The 23343-nt window shown below is 42.2% G+C and overlaps 1 protein-coding gene across 1 annotated transcript; it reads right to left on the bottom strand.

Annotated features, from left to right (window-relative positions):
- Positions 1–8489: 8489 nt before the first annotated feature.
- Positions 8490–23012, bottom strand: rab18a (RAB18A, member RAS oncogene family). The gene is made up of 7 exons (XM_021620609.3): positions 21641–23012; positions 18777–18832; positions 14881–14942; positions 14361–14433; positions 13685–13803; positions 11603–11669; positions 8490–10528 (listed from the first exon to the last, which is right to left on the bottom strand). The coding sequence occupies exons 1-7, from the start codon at positions 21706–21708 to the stop codon at positions 10356–10358; spliced, it is 618 nt and encodes a 205-aa protein (XP_021476284.1). The 5' UTR covers positions 21709–23012; the 3' UTR covers positions 8490–10355.
- Positions 23013–23343: the final 331 nt, after the last annotated feature.

Here is a 23343-nt window from a genome sequence, read left to right as displayed (position 1 = left end):
CAAAAGGTCGCAAAGTTCAAGGGGGCCGAATACTTTCGCAAGGCACTGTAGCTAACGTTAGTAACCAAGCCACCTAGCTAGAATTCGTAACATATCATACATTTAGAAAATTCGTAAAATGTTGTACGTTTTGCAAATTCATAACATGTTGTACATTTAGTAAATTCGTAACATATAATACGAATTGTAATTCATAATATGAAACAGTTGATGGACATCCAACATATCATACAAAACGTAACATAAACTGCATGACCAAAAGTATGTGGAACCAGCTTGTCGAACATCTCATTCCAAAATCATAGGCATCATCAATATTGAGTTGGTCCCCCCTTTGCTGCTATAACAGCCTCCACTCTTCTGGGAAGAATGACCACTCGATGGTCATTGTTGGAAAAGTGACTTCCTATGACGGCCATTCTACTGTAAATGTTTGTCTATGGAGATTGCATGGCTGTTTACTAAATTTATACACGTGTCAGCAACGGGTGTGTGAAATAGCCGACTCCACTCATTTGAAGGGGTGTCCACATACAGTTGAAGTCGGAAGTTTACATACACCAGCCAAATACATTTAAACTCAGATTTTCACAATTCCTGACATTTAATCCAGGTAAAAATTCTCTGTCTTAGGTCAGTTAGGATCACCACTTCATGTTAAGAATGTGAAATGTCAGAATAATAGTTGAGAGAATTATTATTTCAGCTTTTATTTCTTTCATCACATTCCCAGTGGGTCAGAAGTTTACATACACTCAATTAGTATTTGATAGCATTGCATTTAAATTGTTTAACTTGGGTCAAATGTTTTGGGTAGGCTTCCACAAGCTTCCCACAATAAGTTGGGTGAATTTCGGCCCATTCCTCCTGACAGAGCTGGTGAAACGAAGTCAGGTTTGTAGGCCTCCTTGCTTGCACACACTTTTTCAGTTCTGCCAACAAATGTTCTATAGGATTGAGGTCAGGGCTTTGTGATGGCCACTCCAATACCTTGACTTTGTTGTCTTAAGCCATTTTTCCACAACTTTGGAAGTATGCTTGGGGTCATTGCCCATTTAGAAGACCCATTTGCGACCAAGCTTTAACTTCCTGACTGATGTCTTGAGATGTTGCTTCAATATATCCACATCATTTTCCTCCTCGTGATCTATTTTGTGAAGTGCACCAGTCCCTCCTGCAGCAAAGCACCCCCACAACATGATGCTGCCACCCCCGTGCTTCACGGTTGGCATGGTGTTCTTCGGCTGCAAGCCTCCCCCTTTTTCCTCCAAACATAACGATGGTCATTATGGCCAAACAGTTTTATTTTTGTTTCATCAGACCAGAGGACATTTCTCCAAAAAGTACCATTTCTGTCCTCATGTGCAGCCTGGCTTTTTATGGCGGTTTTGGAGCAGTGGCTTCTTCCTTGCTGAGCGGCCTTTCAGGTTATGTTGATATAGGACTCGTTTTACTGTGGATATAGATTATTTTGTACCTGTTTCTTCCAACATCTTCACAAGGTCCTTTGCTGTTGTTCTGGGATTGATTTGCACTTTTCACACCACAGTACGTTCATCTCTAAGAGACAGAACACGTCTCCTTCCTGCGCGGAATGACGGCTGCATGGTTCCATGGTGTTTATACTTGCGTACTATTGTTTGTACAGATGAACGTGGTATCTTCAGGCGTTTGGAAATTGCTCCCAAGGATGAACCAGACTTGTGGAGGTCTACAAAAAATGTTTGAGGTCTTGGCTGATTTATTTTTGTTTTCCCATGATGTCAAGCAAAGAGGCACTGAGTTTGAAGGTAGGCCTTGAAATACATCCACAGGTACACCTCCAATTGACTCAAATGATGTCAATTAGCCTATCAGAAACTTCTAAAGCCATGACATCATTTTCTGGAATTTTCCAAGCTGTTTAAACGCACAGTCAACTTAGTGTTGACTGACCCACTGGAATTGTGATACAGTGAATTATAAGTGAAATAATCTGTCTGTAAACAATTGTTGGAAAAATTACTTGTCATGCACAAAGTAGATGTCCTAACCGACTTGCCAAAAGTCAATGCAACCTAAGTGCATGTACACTTCCGACTTCAACTGTACACTACCTTTCAAAAGTTTGTGGTCACTTAGAAATGTTGCATACATTTCTAATGTTGGGAATAGCTTCTTATGGCAATCTCTGAATGGATTTCAGACGCCTTCATTCAACAGTATAGTAGTGTAGTGGGTGAGGTGAACTCGATCTTCAAGGTCATGTCTCGATCTTCAAGGAGCTTTAACGAACAAGACATCAAAGCTAGAACCTTCTCTGCATCAGAGAGTGACTTAGTGGTAGCATGACCTGAACTAAACGAAACATGTAGATCGCATACACTTCACTATGCCTGTGTGTCAAATGGCACTATCCTTTATAGTGCACTACCTTTGACGAGAGCCCAAATGGTAGTGCACTGTAAAGGTAAATAGTGTTCCATTTGGAACTCAGCAATGTTTTTCAGAGTTTTGCGTGACTGTTAACATAGATGTTGGTTCTGGGTTACAAGATTAGTCAGATAGACTATTGTTTTCCTTTTGAATCTGAGTGAAATGAATTACCCAAAAGAAGTGGATACAAGATGTTGACTGGGATTAGATCAAGCAAAACTCATGTACAGTACTTTTGATGTGTCTGTCTATGTGAAACTCATCTATAGTTTCTTTATAGAGCAAAGGCTGTATTCTACTTAGAAGGAGAGGGAAAGAGAGAGAGAGAGGAAGACAGGGAGAGAGAGTGAGAGCGAGAGTGAGAGAAAGGGAGAGAGAGATATTCTACTTGGCCAGTGGGAGGGTGGGAGTCGAGAAAGAGGTAGAGGTTGAGGTCGGGGGCCCGTCTGTGTTTTCAATTTCAATTGTCCGCCGTACATCTTAAAGAACCTGAGCTTCCTGTGGTTCAGGGTAATAAACGTAACCTCAGGTTACATCCTGAGCACAATGGAACAGACATGTTGGGAAAACATACATTAAGTAAGAGGTAAGCTACAGGGCAAAGGCACTATGCTGTGCAAAACACCCTGCAAAAAATGGCAAAGCAACCAACAAAAGTGGCAGAACTACCAACTCAAATGAAGTGGCAAGGGTTTACTGCCATTGAACTACTTGGTCGGGTCAATACTTTCTACTGCTTCTCTTAAACACCCCCGATTCTGTCCAAGGTGGCACACCTATTCAATGTTTGAGGGAAAGTAACCCTGTATCCTCCCCACCCTGACAGACCTACACGCCTCATCAATGCCAGTCAAACTGCAGGGACTTCTGGTCTTTGTGGTTTGTAATGAATTCACTAGTACAGCCCTGAAAACCAGATCATCCTGGCAAAGGAAAATAAGCAGCGCAATTATAACACAGAGCAGGATTATTTATACAAAATAATGAATTTGTTTCTATACATGCCAATCATGTAGACCAAAGGGAGTTTAATAATATATTTTTTTTTTCAAGGCGGGTCGAGATAGACGCATAGCAGTAAAACATGGATGAAAAAAGGGTTTCAGGCATGTGGAAAGCTTACACCCAGCCCATGTTGACACAATGTGATTAGTTTATTATAGAATCCAATAAGCTTGGGCCTGTATGGATATTTGCTTCCATGTTATAGTAGCACGAGTCCAGATCTGACCGGAGGGCTTTTTGTGACAAGCGGTCGGGTGGTGTGGGTGAATGACAGCACAGCTAAAGAATTCTGGGGAGAGCCGGAGTATGCCAGAAATATGCCACAGGAGAGTGGAGCGGGGAGCGCAATAAACAGGGGAATTATGGGTAGATGGATGATGAATGGTGGTACTCATCCTTTCATTTGGTTTCCACAGGATGGTGGGGTGGTACGTGTGTGTGTGTGTGTGTGTGTGTGCGCGCGCCCCGGTCAGTCCCTCTCTGAGCCCTGTGCTTATTAACACAGTAACCTGAGGCCAAGATGAAAGACTGCCCTGTAGAGAAAGGAGCTTCCGCTGTATGGGTGTGGAATCACTTGAGTCCCTCTCCCTTGCTTTCTTTAGGGACCTTTACATAGGAGTCTGTGTTTTCCCAAATAACAAATATAGGTTACAATACAATCACTTAGTTTCAAATCGCGAGGAAACTCAATTACAACTGAGTTACAAGTCAAATTGAATACACGAAATTAGGCCAAGGGTTCGCACCAAGCAGGGGTAGAGGTTTCCTACTCACAAAAGGTCAGGGATTATTCAGTTATGGGACTGCTCCAGTCTGATTGATAAGTGATCTTGTAGGCCTGGTATCTCAGAGGATATGATCACACCTTTCTGAGGAGGACAGAATCTAACTTCAGTGGGCCTTACACTACTATAACCCTGTCTTAACATTATGTCAACATCAACAATATCTCTGTTCATACTGTTTCAGGACACAATTTCAAAAACCAGGAGACTGTGATCTGGAATGAGAGGGAGGTAGAGAAAGAGAGTGAGAGATACAAAGAGACAGAGGGGAAATTAGAGAAAGAGAGAGGTAGGTAGAGGAAGAGAGGGAGGTAGAGAAAGAGAGAGAGAGGTAGAGAAAGAGAGTGAGGGAGGTAGATGAAGAGAGGAGGTAGAGAAAGAGATTGATAGGTAGAGAAAGAGAGAGGGAGGTAGAGAAAGTGAGTGAGAGGTAGAGAAAGTGAGTGAGAGGTAGAGAAAGAGAGTGAGAGGTAGAGAAAGAGAGTGAGAGGTAGAGAAAGAGAGAGGGAGGTAGAGAAAGAGAGAGGTAGAGAAAGAGTGAGAGGGAGAGAAAGAGAGGGAGGTAGGTAGAGAAAGAGAGTGAGAGGGAGAGAAAGAAAGAGAGGGAGGGAGAGAAAGAGAGGGAAGGTAGAGAAAGAGAGAGGGAGGTAGAGAAAGAGAGAGGTAGAGAAAGAGAGAGGTAGAGAAAGAGAGAGGTAGAGAAAGAGTGAGAGGGAGAGAAAGAGAGAGGTAGAGAAAGAGTGAGAGGGAGAGAAAGAGAGGGAGGTAGGTAGAGAAAGAGAGTGAGAGGGAGGGAAAGAAAGAGAGGGAGGGAGAGAAAGAGAGAGGGTGGTAGAGAAAGAAAGTGAGAGGTAAAGAAAGAGTGAGGGAGGTACAGAAAGAGAGAGGGAGGTAGAGAAAGAAAGTGAGAGGTAAAGAAAGAGAGAGAGAGGTAAAGAAAGAGAGAGGGAGGTAGAGAAAGAGTGTGAGAGTGGGTAGAGAAGATCGAGGGAGTGAAGGAGTAGTATTATAGGACAAAAGGAGGGCCATACATCTCAGAGGGACCACTGAAATTGTGAAATAAGAAGCTCCTGATGAAATAACAGGTGACAGAGTGTAAAACGACAATCTAAACAGGAGATTCAACCTAATTAGTGTGTTTCCACCTGCATTGACAGTCTCATCAGTCCTGGGGCTGTTGGTTGCATTACCTCAGAGGCTTCTGGTACAGAGAGAGGTTGCTTCCCAAATCACACCCTATTTCCTTAATAGTGCATTTCATTTGACCATGGCCCATTAGGGATCTGGTCAAATGTACTGTAATATATAGGGAATAGGGCGCCATTTGGGACGTACACGGGGTAACCTAAGAGAGGAGAAGGCCAGGGAGCTTGGCTGAAGCTGGAGCTTACTGACTTCAGAGGGTAGGGAAGGAGGATGGAGGGGCATTTTCCTCTACCTCACTTCAGAACGTTAACACTTGAAAAGTTTGCAGACGCACAGGTGCCTTATAGGCATGGTTGGGTAGGTTACTTTCTAAATGTAATCTGTTTAAGTTATCAGTCCAAAATTGTAATCAGTAACATAACTTGTTGATTACTTAAACTCTGTAATCTGATTACTTACTTTTGGATTGTTTTTCCCTTAACCTAGAAGACAAAAAGTATCTATCAAACATATTTGCTGTGTCATCATAGTGGTCTCTGACTCGCTGAGGTGGAACAAACTTAAAAACTTGTGCACAAGTGTCATAATGTATTTGTTTCTCGCAAACATTGCGAAGTAATCCAAGAAGTAATCAGCTAGTTCTTCAAAGTATCTGTAATCTGATTACAATATTGTTGCTGGTAACATAACAAATTAGTTAAAAAATAAGTTTTTAATCAGATTACATGTAATCAGTTACTCCCCAGCCCTGCTTATAGACCACCCTTTTCACACTACTGAGCTGAGCCGAACCAAGCCATACTGCTCCGGCCTGGCTACCCAACTACTGGAACTGTGTTGCAAGGGACAATGTGAATCAGAGCCAGCACGGTACATACGGCTTGATTGAAGTTGGCACAATAGTGTGGAGGGAGTAGCTTTTCAGACAAGGCCTGTTGCAATGTCGACTCACCAGTGCTCCCCATCACTTCCACACACAACACTTTCTGGGCGCCGAGCGGAGAGGAGGCTATCCTCATGGTTAACCTATTAGCCTTAAGGCCCCCGATAACTCAGATCTCTCCCAGCATCAGTAACAGAGAGCGTGATCCTTTCAATTGTTCTCTTCCCCCATTCTTTCTTCTGGTCAGCATGGCAAAACAATTAACTGATAGCAGACCGACAACGAGCATGACAAACTGAGTGACGTCTGGGAACCCGACACCTTATGAAACGATGCCCGACGTCTCGTAACATTTTTACACATGACAGCATGACGGCTCTCCTGAGAGGCTCGTCTGAGCTAGCGCTAACCCAAAACCCATACGGCCTGGCGGAGAGGAGCCCGTGCTAATGAGACACAGACCCACTCTGTTAGCTTAGCCCGGCTGGCCACTCAGACTGTCTCACTCCAGTCCCTTAAAAACCTGACTGACTACACATTTTCTGTGACACATATTTTTTAACGTAACCTTTATTAAACTAGGCAAGTCAGTTAAGAACAAATTCTTCTTCACAATGACGGCCTAGGAACAGTGGGCTAACTGCTGTTAACCTTGTCAGCTCGGGGATTCCATCTAGCAACCTTTCGGTTACTGTCCCAACGCTCTAACCACTAGGCTACCTGCCACAACCTGGTCAAAGGTGGTGCACTATGTAGGGAATAGGGTGCCATTTGGGACTTCGACATACTGTTATAATACTATACTATTGCTAGTACAAATTTGTATAGTGTTAAGTGGAAAGAGAATGCAATGGGACGTGACCATAAGGTGGCAGGCAGTGGCATACAGCGCATTCGCAAAGTATTCAGACTCCTTGACTTTTTCCACATTTTGTTACATTACAGCCTTATTCTAAAAATGTATCAAATATTTTTTTCCTAATTTACAAAAAATTAAAACAAATAATTTTACTAAAGTATTTAGACCCTTTGCTATGAGATTGAGCTCAGGTGCATTCTGTTTCCATTGATCATCCCTGAGATGTTTCTACAACTTGATTGGAGTCCACCTGTGGTAAATGTAATTGATTGGACAGGACTTGGAAAGGAACACACTTGTCTATGTAAAGGTATGTAAGGTTCCACAGTTGACAATGCATGCTGACAGAGCTTGATAGGATCTGCAGAGAAGAATGGGAGAAACTCCCCAAATACAGGTGTGCCAAGCTTGTAGTGTCATACCCAAAAAGACTTGAGGCTGTAATTGCTGAAGTAAAGGGTCTGAATACTTACGTAAATGTGATTTTCCTGTTTTTGCTTTATCATTATGGGGTATTGTGTGTAGATTGAGGGGAAAAAAACATAATCCATTTTAGAATAAGGCTGTAACGTAACAAAATGTAGAGTCAAGGGGGTCTGAATACTTTCCAAATGCACTGTATATCCCACTGGTGGTCAATTGTCAGACCTAGGTTCAAATAGTATTTATTTAGTTTCAGATAACTTTGAGCATTTAGATTGAGGTCTGCAAGATGAGCAGAGATTGCACCGTGTGCTAGTCGATTAGATCCATTGCGCCAGGCAGGCTCAATCAAATGTAGCTGAAGTATTTGAACCCAAGTCTTGAGTTTTGGGTTGGTGGTGGTTGAGAATCCACTGGGAAAATGTTCCTTCTAATGCATTTCCTGCACTGACAAACCTCTGGTCTGTGTAATGAAGCAGATTCTCAATATAACAATGTGGTGGTTAGGTCTGTTGATGCTACAGACATTCAGTTATGTTGTAGGTCTGTGTTTTCAGATTAACAGCAAGGAAAGACTGAGGGTAGTGGGTTAAGCCAGCCCTTTCATAATGACACAGGACTGATGCACATCCCAGTCAAAGCCACCGCACCAAGGCAAAAATACTAGTGGGGGGTTTCCTGACCAGCTGCCCATAGGATGATTTAGAAATCACAGGGAGCTGTAAGGAGGACGATCTGTAAACGTGTGGAATTCAAAAACAGGCTTTTAAGAGAAACCATTTTTCAGTTCTCACCAAAGGATGACATTTCCAACATGGTAAGTAGTCTAGGTCGTTTTCTGTGAAGACTTCTCAGATGAGGTGAAGTACAAGTACTGTGTGAAGATTTATACTAAGTTAACAGGATCTGGCCCTTTGTTTTACAATAGGCGAGGGCTCCTTAGCTCGGGCAGGAATAAGCATTAACTTCAGAATCCTTTAAAAATGACTTTATTCACTTTAATACAGAGGGCGGTTTTATAATAGTATGTATACATTCAAATTTTACAATCCACACAGGAATGATACATATTTTCATAAGTAAGTAACACACACATGAATTTACAATGTGTTTATATGCTGTCACATATAAACAGAAAAGAACCAAGTTCAAGAGTTAAAAGTCTCTGTCATTTCAATCATAAAGCAGACGTCTAGTTCATTCAGGACAAATAAAACATCTCTATGCAGTCTACTCGAAACCCTGTGTGCAAGGTCCTGGATGAAGGTACATTTAACTCAATTGTTGTGTATGTGTGGTTCATACAGTCCAAGTTTGTGTCCGAGATGGCAACCTAATTCTCTATATAGTGCACTACTTTAGACCAGGGTGGTTGAAAGTAGTGCACTATATAGTTAATAGGGTGCCATTTTGGGACACAATGCAACTGTCTCTGCAAGGCATTTATAGAACAAACATGAAAAATTAAAAAGAATTCTACATGCAATTAAGGATAAGAAATAATTATATTCTGATTAGACATACTGTAAAGGCATCCGTGTCACTCCTGACAAATATACCATAGGTACGGTCACCCAAAACTACATTTCCCAACACATTCTTCCTGGCTCTCAAGAACTACAGGCAAGGTCTAAGGACATGGAACATGGAGACAGAGCATTGCAAAACTCATTTTTTACAGGTCTTACACCTTCTTTGATTTCAATGCCAACACCCATATGACTCAATGTATTCTTTAATATAGAAAACGTTGGGTCTTTTTTCCATATAGGGATGCATTATGCAAAAGCTGAAGCAAGACTGACGCTAGCGCTGATACTGATATTAATATTTAACTGTCCGAGTGGCAGATAACCAGGCTGGTCACAGCCCATTAGAACAACCAACAAAACATGCAGCGTTGGTTCGTTTAGTTTCTTTTTCATAACACACACAATGGATAGCCAACCCTCCTGTGCCAATCTGTTTGATTTATGAACCCTTCAAGAAAATGCTGAAAGTTGAGAGTCCAAGTGAGGAAAAGTTGTAAAACTTAGTTCCAAAAACATGGTGACTGTATAATTTTTAGAACAAAAGAGGCAGCTTGTGGAAGAGAGACAAAAAGAGAGCGAGAGAGAGAGAGAAAATACACGAAGGCTTGGCCTGACAAGAAAATCAACTGCAGCGCTGTTAGGAGGACGAGCACTGGAGAACAAGGTTGCATGATCACACTGGGTAGATGCACACGCTGGAGAATCATCCCTGCAGCCAACACACACTAGCTGTCAACACACACTAGCTTGCCTTGCTATGGGGAACAAAGTGTTAAAGGAGAGAAAATAGGGGGGGGGGGATTCTACAAAGAAAAAGTGTTGAGGGGGGAGGACAAACAAAACTCGATACAACCGTAATTGTGAGAACAGGTGATAGAAAATGATTTTCTAAATGAAAATAATACCCCCATCTGCTATCCATGGTACTGTGCCCCACCTCACTATTCCACCAAGTCATACACTAATTTCATTTTCAGAAAGACCGACAGTACCTTTAAAACAGAATTATAGCCATGATAACAGGAAGTGTGCAAACGGCAACATCCCTATGAATGATCACAGCCAGTGAGCAGAGGGTGCTGGTCAGGAGCAGCCCTGCCTCACTCCACACCTCAGGGGCTGATGTAGGGAAATAGTCTGAAAACTATAGCTTTCATAGTCCTCATCGCAGGACATCAGCCATCAGTGTGAGTGTTTGGTTGGGTGTGTCTTTCAAGTGAGTGTGTGTGGGGTGCGTTTCGTATGTGTGTGTATATGAGTGTCTATGCTTCGTATGTGCGCGCGTTGCGTGTGAATGTAGTGTGGGTCTATACCAGGGAGCAGTAACCCCCACAGCCACCCCCTGCAGCCTGGTCCTGCCGGCCCAGCTGGACCCCTCGGCCCTGCGTCTCGCTCTCCCACAGTCCAGGGGTCTGGATGATCTTCTCAACCAGCTCCTCAAACGCACACTGGACCCCATCACGCGTCTTAGCACTGGCCTCTGGCCCAGAGAAAGGGGGGTGGGGAAGTAGGAGAGAAAGAGAGGGGGAGAGGAGGAAGAAGGGATACAGACATAACAACTGTCAGAGACTGGCTGCTCCTTCATGTCATCTAGCTTCTGACCTCCACAGCTGCATTTCTCTGAAACTAGACAGGGTAATTCTCCTGAACATTGTGTGCCTCCGCTGCGTGTCGGACCAAACAACGTCATTTACCTGGGACTATGTTTATCACAGCCTCTTGTGCGTTATTGCTTAGCTAGAATGTGCTCTCCGAGTGCTACAATTTGAACAAGTTGCTCAAAATAGCCGTATCTATTGATTGGTAGAAGTTATTTCTGTTCTGATTGCTGATTGGAATAACAAAAGACTCGGACAAAGACTTCATACACAAAGTTTATCTTATGAAGGTGGCAGATAGCCTAGCGGTTGAAAGCGTTGTGCCAGCTAACCAAAAGGACACTGGTTCGAATCCCTGACTAGGTGAAAAATCTGTTGATGTGCCCTTGAGCAAGGCACTTAGCCTAATAGCTCCTGTAAGTTGCTCTGGATAAGAGCGTCTGCTAAATGACGGAAATGTAAAAATGAAAGTGGTCAAAATGGTTGTTTCTTAAATTGGAAAGAAAATAAAGTAGTTGACACGGTTCCTAAATCAGTGGTGCCTCTGGAATGGCAGAATAAACTTCTGTTCCGAGTCAATTACGTATGAGTGTTGGTCCCACTGCTCTTTAACACAGTGTATATTTATCACGTGGTTATCATTCAAATTATCTAAAATATGTTATACTAAATAAAGGCAAAAATATGGTAACAATACACAAAAAAAATGGTTTAAGTCATTAAATTGCTTATTTCAAACTAAATCAGACAACTTTGTCCACATAAGTGGAGGGGTTTAGACAAAGTGAAAGATGTTCGAGGATATTAAAAAGAGAAGGCTAAGAATAGAAGCAGGCAGACATTCCAGTCCAGGTATGACAGGTATTTAAAAACGCTGTTTCCCCCGCATAACGGTGGGCCATAACTCATGCCCTGAGTCGCATCCGAGAGGGGAATCCTCCCAGCTCCCGACTTACCTATAAACAGCATGGAATGTTTTCTTGCAAACTTCAGGCCTTCGTTCCTGTCTAGTTCATGGTTTTCCTAAAACAAAGAAGAGGTCTGTCCAGTTTACCTGTCAGCTACTGTGAATGGGCTGGGTACACGGGAAGCATACACTACATGACCAAAAGTATGTGGACACCTGCTCGTCCAGCATCTCATTCCAAAATCACGGGCATTAATATGGAGTTGGTTCCCCCTTTAAGCTATAACAGCCGCCACTTTTCTTGGAATGCTTTTCCACTAGATGTTGGAACGTTGCCGCGGAGACCTGCTTCCATTCAGCCACAAGAGCATTAGGGAGGTCGGGCACTGATGTTAGGCCTGGCTCGCAGTCGGCGTTCCAAATCATCCCAAAGGTGTTTGATGGGGTTGAGGTCAGGGCTCTGTGCAGGCCAGTCAAGTTCTTCCACATTGATCTCGACAAACCATTTTTGTATGGACCTCGATTTGCGCACAGGAGCATTGTCATGCTGAAACAGGAAAGGGCCTTCCCCAAACTGTTGCCACTAAGAGTCACAGAATCGTCTAGTGTTATTTTATGCTGTAGCGTTAAGATTTCACTAAACCATGAAAAACAGCCCCAGACCATTACTCCTCCAAACCTTAGAGTTGGCACTATGCATTAAGGCAGGTAGTGTTCTCCTGGCATCCGCCAAAACCAGATTCGTCCCTCGGACTGCCAGATGGTGAAGCGTGATTCATCACTCCAGAGAACGCGTTTCCACTGCTTCAGAGTCCAATGACGGCGAGCTTTACATCACTCCAGCCGACGCTTGGCATTGCGCATGGTGATCTTAGGCTTGTGTGCGGCTGCTCGGCCATGGAAACCGATTTCATGAAGCTCCTGTTGAACAGTTCTTCTGCCGAAATTGATTCCAGAGGCAGTTTAGAACTCGGTGGTAGGTGTTGCAACCAACGAAAGATGATTTTTACGTGCTTTGTGCTCCTAGACGTTTCCACTTCACAATAACAGCATTTGCAATTGCCCGGGGCAGCTCTAGCAGGGCAGAAATGTTACAAATTGACTTGTTGGAAAGGTGGCATCCTATGACAGTGCCACGTTAAAAGTCACTAAGCTCTTCAGTAAGGCCATTCTACTGCCAATGTTTGTCTATGGAGATTGCATGGCCGTGTGCATTTTTTAATTTTTTTTATTTTACACCTGTCAGCAATCGGTGTCTGAAATAGCCGAATCCACTAATTTCAAGGGGTGTCCACATACTTTTGTACATATAGTGTAGGAGAGTCCAGTCAGTACCACAGCTAAAGACCAGTAATGTACATGATATCTACTAATGTTATATTCTCCTACAGGGTTAAGAAACAACAAACAAAGGACCTACTATGGCGGAAGACAACAGAGGCAGCACGATACATTTCAATCTAATTACAATGTTGTTGTTGTTGTTTTATTTGTTTTTTTAAACACAGACGCAGGGAACTAAACCCAGAGATAACATTTGGTTGAACATGCGAGTGTTTTCACATGGGCTCGGGATATGTTAAAATGTGACGAGCCCTCTTCTCTCAGCCCAACCAGGTTGGGAGGCCTCACATTACATTCCAGCTCAATCTGTAAACTAGGAACATACTACACCAAGTACTGAAGAATGTTTCAAATATACACCAGCGCAGTGGTTCCCCCAGGATTTATTTTCAGTAGTGGTGGCAAGGGTAGCAGGAGGGGGTTGGGGGGGGGGGTCCACAGGTAGCCATGGTTGTTTTAACAAAGACTACGTTGTGTAGTCAGTTAGATGCATTACTACGAGTTTTATATACAATATAATACATTTTGAATAAAATAATAAAGGGGAAATACTGGGGTATGATCTAAACATAGAAAATCAAGAAAAATAGGATATTGGTTTGGGGTAAGTCAATACAATGAATAGAGGATAACTGAAAAACAAGAAATTCCCTGTACATAGAATGTGTTGATTCTATGAGGGGGGGTGAAAAGCCTTGTTACCTATTAAGTATCAACAAACATTAACCACTGATTATAGCACAATTCTAGCCTAAATGACACACTGTACACAAACAAACGGACTCACCTTATCAATTTTGTTCCCGACCAGCATCTTGACAAGGTCATTCCTTGTGCAGTACGTCTCCAGCTCATTGAGCCAGTTGTCCAGCTTGGTGAAAGTATCCCGTCGTGTTACATCATACACTGAGGAAGAGACAAGGGGTGAGGTGCTCGGTCAAAAACATTGTATCTCTGTCAGCAGATGACTGCAGGACATACTGTAACTGAGGGCGGGACCTTTGACCTTTAAAACCGTGTTTCAACCCCCCCGCATCACAAGAATGTGTTAGTGTTCTATCAAAAAGTAGTCCTGTGTATCAACACAAAGTATAGAGTAACAACACTGGTTCTGCTACTACTAGGAATGTGTGTGAAATGCGCCATCTCTATATGACAAAAGCCACAATTCACCCAAAATCGGACACTTAGCCAACGGACTAAAACTGATGAGGAAATACAACACTTGTTTACAAAGCCAGGTCTACTGCATCCATGGTGTTAGCCACACTATCACAGCCTCCTGGTATACTGTAGGCTCTGGAGGATGTCTGCTCTAGCGTTAAGAGCAATAATGTCAGTTCCAGAGAGTAAGGAAGAGGACAGGATGAAAAGCCATCCGTCTTTATGGTGGCTGTCCGGACCTACAGTGGCTGAATGTGTCTAAAGGGGTAGAGGTCTGAATGATGAAGTTGTTTGCTCACCCAGGATGACTCCCTGCGCGCCGCGGTAATAACTAGGTGTCAGGGTTCGGAAACGCTCCTGGCCAGCCGTGTCCTGCAAAACATAACCATAACCATTAAAGCCCTGGGCACATCAAAACACAACAGCTCTGGACACATAACACAGCCATAACCCTCTCCGCTGTCAGGCTCTGGACACATGGGGAGGAAAATATGGTGGTGTGACTAAGACAGAACCATAAAAAGTGATGGAGGACAAGGACTAAAGCATAAAGAGAGATTTGACAGCCATTTGTCATTGGTGCTCAGAATGATGTACATCAGCACCATCTTGTGGAGGTTAAGTGAATCATTTGTTAAGTGGAAGTTAAGCAATTAGATATTTTTTTTTACTAGCCATCCCTAGGAGTTGTCGACAACAATAACGTAGGCCCACACCTCATACTAACTCCTTTCCAAAATTTTCCAGTCAGTTTTGAAAGGGACCGTGTGTGTGTGTGTGTGTGTGGGTGGGTGTGTGTGTGTATAGTGGACTACTTACCCATATTGCCAACTTTGCCTTGTTCCCATCCACTGAGATGGTCTTCACTTTGAAATCAACGCCTGCGTAAGAAACAAAGAGAAACACACATTCAGGGTGCGTTCGTAAATTCACTCTGGCTATCTTCAGATTTCAGAGCACTCTCGCCTGTGAGTGCCAGAGTGCAGCATTTTACAAATGCTCAACACCCGTTGAATATGGCCGATGTTGGTAAATGTTGGCAAAAAGCGTAATTAATTTGTTGCCAGCAGCACAGTTACCAAGCTCTGGTTAACATGAAAACAGCATAACCAGCCCGTCTAGGGAGAGTAAAATGCTCAGAGTGAGGTGTTCTCATTTGTGTCTGGAAGTAGCTAACAAACTAGACAACGTTAGCCAGTTTGCTTGGGGGCTTGAATGCCGTTGTGAAGTCAGAACACTCGGATCAATCCTATTCCTAGGTCAGAGCGTCCAGTGTGCGCTCTGAAAGCATTTGCAAAACAGACAATCCGACAACGCTCTGAATGTACGAATACCCTGAGCGCTCATTGGCACTCCAGAGTGAATTTATGAACGCACCCCCCAATCAAAGATGACGTCTTCATCATAAATGTGTGCCTGGTGATTTGAGTCATCACACAGGTCATTTGCCCCAAGAATATGAATCAAGAAGACAAATGAACTTGACTCATTTAAAAATGGTCAAAACATACAGAACTTAGACCTACATGTACCACACAATGCATGTCTGAACTAAATCTGATATTTTCACTAGTCAGAGAGGGGCGGAGCTTTGTGCACTTAAATTTTGATGCGAGTCCTGATTTAAAACTGTGTGGGGAATATGTGGTTGAATATGTAAAGATAAAAATATAGCAAAATCCTATAACAAAAAAAAACTCCACCTGTGTTGTCCCTCAGAAGTGCCATGATTCATTCTTTGAAATCCCCTTTTCTTCAAAATAAAAGCGCCGTGCTCGTCACACATGACGAGTAAATCTCTATGGCTTCTTTCAGCGCACATAGCATGAAGTGTTTGGCTGGACGTATTTGTCCATAGTTTTAGCACACACTGAAAGATTTATCAGGAAAAACGTAGGCTTAAGATGGGGTTGTTTTTATGTCTGGACCAGGCTCCAGACAAGAGCCAAAACAGAGCAGAGTGAAGACAAGAGGGACTCATCTCCTCACCCTGCCCTCCTCCTTACACCCAAAAGAGTGTCAAGCATGTCCTCTCGCTCTTTGTTTATCCCTACGGACCATGGTATTTAGCACCCACTACAGTGTAGACAACAGTACAGTCATTGCCATAATGCAGCATCTGGTTCATACATCACCAAGCCAATAATAACTGACAATCACTGTGGTGTAGTCAAGGTAGGGCTGTTGTGCAGCGGACTAAACTCTTTATGGGCGACCTGAAACGTCCCGAGTACGTCTGACAGAAACCGGAATCGGCAACTCACTTAAACATGGTTTGTTAATTAATAAAAAGGTACGTGATGGAGATCTTTTCTTCGACCCTGCAACCCACTAAATGATGTGGTTTTGATTTAAAATAATGCGCGAGAAGCCTGTGTTTGGAGGATACATTGGCATGGGTGATAGGCCCGAAACGAAGTCGAGGGCCGGCAAACCGAGCCAATGTATCCTCCAACACCGGTTTCGAGGGCATTATCACTTGTATACAATGGGTTACCAACATATTTAAATAATGATTGACATTTTCATTAAAAAAAATGTTATTTTGATGAATTTATGGATACCATTTCATCCTTCCACAAGATCTAGTCCAGACACAAATCTAGGGTTGCTACCCAAGATGGCTGGTCGTTCGTTCTATCGGTTTGGTTGCTAGAGACCCAGTCGCTCAGTCTTTTTGTTCTATATCTGTGGACGCGACTCTAAATGTTCCATTGCCACACTGGCTGACAACGTTCTTATCCCTTGCTTGTTAGCTTGCCAACTACGGGTAACTTACAGTCACGTCAAAAAGTGCGATCTCGCCTGGCTTAGAAAATGTGCTTAATTGTCAGGACACTGTTGTTCAGAGGAGCTAGCCAACAACACAGCTAACACACTCACTTCAAACTGAAGCAGGAAAGACCACAAACTAGCTGCACTTCGTTTCACCTTTTTTCCCCAATTTACATTTCTTTGTGTAAAAAAAAATATATCGATAAAAATGATGCCAGCCGATTCATGATTTCGACTGGCTGAGAAACGCTGCCTTCCTGTGTTTGTCTCGTCCCGAAACGTCCATTAATGGGACAGCTGAAGATCGAAACAATGTTGCAAATGTCCGAGAGGCAGACGGCAAGGCAGACAGCAAGGTTTATACAAATCTCAGCTGTTGAAACTAAATGTTAGTTTAAAAGAAATGTGAGATAATGTCTAGATGCTTTTCATAGTGGAGATCAAGTTTAGAAAGTGCCTGGTGGGGGCTGATGAGAGTGGATTGCGCAGTCAGACGGAACAAAGTAAGTAGTCATTTTAATATAATAGATTTAGCCGCATATGGTAATTAGTGGAATATACACCGACTGGAATGCGGTTTTAACCAATCCGCATTAGAGCCACCCGCTGTAGAACGCTTGATAACTCACACAGACAGCACACTAAGTACAACAACCACATGCACCAAAACAGTAGTGTCAAAGCATTTTAACTGATCCCAGACAACCCGTGTCCTCAAATCTGAGTCTCTGTATTTATTAATGAGTACCGGTACACCTGAGCCCGAAGTGTCTTATCGCAGTATTTAAGAGAGAAAGTAGTTGGATGATAGGGAGGTAGTTTTATTTGGATGGCTCTGTTTAAATGTCAAAGGGGTGCTACAAACCACATGTTCCGATACAGATTTGTAACATGCTGGCACAGAATTACAGCAAGACTCAAATAAGAGACCACGGTATGCTTATGCTAATATGACAGATATTGACAAGTGTAGATTGAACTTTTTACTTTATACAAAAGGAAGAAAGGAGCAAGCAGGAATTGAGGGATACCGTTGGTTTTCAGACCACAAATCACAAGGGACTTGTGTCAATGTGGGGAGTATAGCTAAACTTCTACGGGACATCTGTTTGGCAAAGATATTGAGTTGGCCAAGTAAAATAGGAGCGAGGCATGCCTACCAGAAAAATTATTTTATTACGTCGAACTTTCTCTCTGGGATTCCACAGGCACGTATGGTTGTTTTAACAAAGACGACATTGTGCAGTCAGCTATAAGAACTTCTTATTGTAGAACAAAAAAAAAACACTATTCCGTTTGTGTCTCCCATTCTAAGTAATCAATAGCGCTATGAATTTTGAGCCTGTCTTTCACTAAGACTCCTGGATGTTAACTGTCTCAAGGCTACCTAAAAGAAATAATAGGGGTGTCCTTGAAGAGTCTAATGTTTAATACAGTTTTGAATTCTGATATCATTTGCAGATCCTGGAAGAAAAGGAATTCTCCATTTCCCAAACCATGCATTTCACCACCAGTTGAATTAACTCACTCACTGTAAACCGGGCTGTATCTCAAATTCATTCCGTTAAATTTAGAAAGTAGATTATTGAAATAGTTGGGATATTAGCTATACTTTTCATTCAGAATAACAGTGAGTTAGTTATTGTTACCTGGTCTGTTCATACTGTTGATACCCATATGAGCCTAGTACAGGACTGACCAGGTCAAGCTACTCTGTGCTTAGCTCAGATAAGACGGGTCCTGTCCAGTACTGTTTGTGTGTGCTCACTGTTTGTCTTTAATTATTGGGCATGTTTTAATGAGACAACAAGGGCTCCTAGTCCTAGCTAATCCGGGATCAATCAGTGGAGCTGTCACTAAAACAAGATGATACTAATGATACTGACTATTATGTGTGTGGGTTATAGAGGGCTAGTGACACTGCCTTCAGAAGGTCTTACCTATTGTTGCTGCTAGTTCTGGATCAAATGTGTCATCTGTGAATCTCAAGAGAAGACTGCAAAAGAGAAAAGGACAAATACTTTATAATTTGTATCATTTCCATTTTAGCCTTGCACAATTACAATGGTGTCGTTTTTACAGTACTGTATAACACATTTGAAATGAGGGCAACTTCCACAAAGGCAAATAGCCATGAGCACATAGCTATTATCCTACATATTAAATACACTAACAACCAGATGACATCATCGGTTGGTGTTCAGAGGGTCAGGGTTCAGTTGAGTCACTAATCAAGTGCTAAGAACTGAATCACAGGGCTAATGATGTAGCTAGCTAATCCTTATTTCCAGTCAACCCCAGCACAGATAATAGCCCGATACTCTAATTTTCTTATTCAACCATACACTCATTTTCTTCATCCACATGGAAATGATTTATCAGATGGAATGTCAGAAGAATGACTGGTCATAGTTTTATGTCAGTATCCTGATACCTCAGTAGCAATGTTGTTACTTAGCCTACATAATAGCACAATCGCAGTGCAACAGACCAATTTGCCCGGTAAAATAAAACCCATATTCTCTGCCAGAGAGATTTCTAATGATTTGAAGACCTAGGAAGAGAGGGGGGATATTTGAGAATGAGATCATGCTTTTATTTAATCAATAAATGATATATATATAGACATAATGTCAGTAATGAAGATTGAGTAATCATATGCCATTACATTTTAACAATATTTAAAAATTTAAGGTTGAGGCAGTAACCCAAAATGGGCAGATGAAACACTAGCCTTGGCCAACATTATTCATACCAATAGCTAATGTTAGTGATGAGTTGGAGGTGTTGCAACAAGGATGACTGCATAGTTATTTTCACAGCTAACATCTTAATATGCCTTAAGTCACTTCCGTACAAGTGAGTTTTGTAATAATAAATCAGAACAATCATTTTGCTGATAGTATACAAATATTTAAGCTCCTGTTTTATTTGGAAAAGTGTTTGAGTCAGTCAATTCAGGTGTTAGATGAATTTGATCCAAATTGAACATTTGACACATCCAATATGACAGCAGGGTTTAGCTAGGCCTTTGTGTCCTGAGCCTGATATATCTTAGGCCTATGCCAAGACCTTAGCTATAGATAAAGAGTTTGGCCAACACAGCTGAGAGTTAGAATCTTAAATGGGTGCAATGATGGCATCATAAGTTCCAGGAAGAAATTACAGGGCGTCCTTGTAAATAAGAATTGAGTCGACCTGGATAAATAAAGGTTAAAAAAAACTTTTTTTTAAAGACCCTTCGCATCTCATTGCTAATCTCGTTAAATACAAAAAAAGGCTTGACAAGGCTTAAAATCTTAGAAAATAACTATTTGTCCCTTGATGCAGATGCATTTTGGGAGTGTCTCTGGCCAGTCAGGTGGAAGGAATATCCAGTTTATTTTTTAAAAATGTAACCTTTATTTAACTAGGCAAGCCAGTTAAGAACAAATTCTCATTTACAATGACTGCCTACCCCGGGCAACACTGGGCCAATTGTGCACCGCCCTATGGGACTCCCAATCACATCCGGATGTGAGACAGCCTGGATTTGAACCGTGGACTGTAGTGGACTCTTGCACACAGCCTGGATTCTAACCAAGTGGACCCTTGCACTGCAGTGCCTTAGACTGCTGCGACACTCGGGAGTTGCAGTGAGTCTGCCGGTCTTTCTTCAATTAAAAAACACATTTATTTGATTCTTTTGAGAAACTGAAGGCTGTCTGGTCTGAACCAAAGGCCTTATATGAAAAGTACATCTGACTGCTGGGTCGGGCAGTGCAGGTGCACTAGTCCTCATGCTTTAGTAATATAACATAACCCTACTATTTGATGGTTCAAAGCTCACTCAGACATACCAGCATTCTTTCTAGCAGTCTAGAGACTAAAGCCAGAGATATACACAGCTTGGTAACATTCCATGACAATAACATCCTACTTTGCCATATTTCTAGAATTTATTCTTGGAACTTGTTGCCATCATGGCACCCATTAAGATTCCAACTCTCTCCGCTGAGTTGGCCAAACTCTTTAGCTATTGCTAAGGCATTGGCCTTGACATAGGCCTTTTAGACTCACTGGGTCTCACTCAGGGCATAGGCCTAGATAAACCTTGCTGTCATATTGGAGGTGTCAAATGTCCAGTCCAGTCTGGATTAGATTAATCTAAAATAACCCGTGAATTGAATTACACTCAAATTGATAACTTCACTGACACTTTTCCTATAAAAATATATATTTAACTTAGCAAGTCAGTTAAGAACATAAGAACACATTTTTATTTACAATGACGGCCTAGGAACAGTTCAGGGGCAGAACGACAGATTTGTACCTTGTCAGCTCAGGGATTCGATCTCGCAAACTTTATGTTACTGGCCCAACGCTCTAACCACTAGGTTACCTGCTATTAAAGCATTAACTTAGTTATTTGTATACTACAATCAAAATGATGGTTTTTAATGTGATCTTACAGAACTCACTCCTACCGAAGTGACTAATAAAAGGCATATTTAGACGTTAGCTGTGTGAAAATAACTCGTTGCAGCCATCCTTGTTGTTGCAACACCTCCAACTCATCACATCGATTACGTCACCCGTTCTACATCGTAAGCTAGATAACGTTAGCTAGCTGATGTGGCACAGCAAAAGATTGTGTTACATTAGCCATTTTACTATGATCTAACAACATATGTTGTTTTTTTGCTTGGTTAACACTCAAGCTATCTGGTTAACAGACACAGCACGAAAACATGGTCATTTTTTAACGAGACAACTGGGCTCCTAGCTAATCGTTCCAGCTACTGTTAGCTACCAGCTTTCTTACCTGGACTTCCCAACGCCACTTTCTCCAATTATTAATATTTTCAGTGTTGTTAAAACGTCGTCTTCCATCTTCCTATGCGATCTATAGACTATACTTGTACTTCAACTGAGAGTTGTAAAAATACACCCTAGAACAGTTGTCAACTAGCTAATGAGACTTCTTCTTTAAATTTGTATTGGCGGATCGCAACCACCTCAAAGAGCCATGGACCGCCACCTACTGTACTGGAGTGAGGCAGGTCACATCCTCCCTATATAGAGCGCCACAGCATGAGTCATGCAACCTTACGGTCTAACAGGGAAATGGTTCCAATCGTTTTTCCACCATTGATTTTTTACATAGGGTATTTTAGAAACACTTCAAATGAGGGCGGTGTTTCATGTAGGCTTAACCTGGCGTGACGTTTTGATAACTGTAAATCTCTCTCAGACAACATGCCCTTCATCAATATATTTGCCTGTATTCACAACCCCCCCCCCCCCCCCCCCCCCCAAAAAAAAAATGAAATGCTAATCACCTACTTATGTGGGTATCATACAGAACTACAAATTCCATGATGATCTGGATGAGACTGGCAAATCGAGGCAAAGGTAAGAATCTCTGGATTAACTATCTAATGTTAGCTAAATGTAGTAATGAATAAATTGGCTACATTTCTTTAAGTTTACAATTCTGTCAACTGTTTTGGGCAAGTTTGAAATTTAAACAATACCTGTTTGCAAAGGTGAAAGCTAGAGATTACGTGCTGGAGCTTGCAGGGATTTGTAGTCTACTTTGATGCTAATTAGCATAAATTAAATAGAGCCGAATGTATTGATAAAAGTCACCTTGTCCGAAAGAGATTTACACATTTATCAAAACGTCACACCAGGGTAAGCCTACACACAACATCGTCTTTATTTTCAGCATTTCTAAAATCCCCTATAGGAAGAATAAATAGTGGAAAAAAATATTAGAACTATTTCCCTGTCTGACCGCTAGGTTTTTTTGGGTATTATGAGAGGGCCACTGTGGGGCTCTATTAGTAAACGTTGTCTTATCTAGCCCTGTGTTTCCGCCTACTATTATGGAGTGTGAATTCATTAGACTTTGTAACAGAAAAAGGAAGAAAATTGCCCTACCAACTAACCCTACACCCATTAAAAACCTCACCACTATTCCGCTACTTGGCCCTATCTGATCCTACACTAGGCTGGAGAATAATAATACTTCTTCTGTGGGGTTTTACAGTGGACTACATCCTATTATGGTGTATTGCCGCCACCTACTGAGTGGGGTGAAAACTGACGCTTTAACTCCGAAAAAGAGGAAAAAACGTCGACAAAACCAAAAATATAACAGTCTGTCTTCCTACTCAGATCTCTACACAGCCTCTGGGGCCTGAGAGGGGGGAACATCTTCAGATAATATTCCCTGCAATGTCTTGGCTGTGAAGTCCTGGAGATCCAAAAACCTTTTAGGTTTCACAATGTCCAGTTTCTTAGATTTCTTGGTTGTTTGGCCAGTACAATGAATCACCAGCGCAATTAAACGCAACAAAATCCACTACTTAACAATCAGTGTTTCAGGATCCTTTAACTGATGAACGACTTTCTCAGCAAGCTGCGGGGCATCCACTACCATGTCATCCTCATCTCCATTTCCTCCAACAATTTCCACTGCCTCCACATAGGAGACCCGCTGGACAGCTACCTCGACCTCCT

Source organism: Oncorhynchus mykiss, chromosome 11 (assembly GCF_057628025.1).
Source record: "Oncorhynchus mykiss isolate SJ-2025 chromosome 11, ASM5762802v1, whole genome shotgun sequence".
Lineage (NCBI taxonomy): Eukaryota > Metazoa > Chordata > Actinopteri > Salmoniformes > Salmonidae > Oncorhynchus > Oncorhynchus mykiss.
This window is presented reverse-complemented; position numbering and strand designations above follow the sequence as displayed.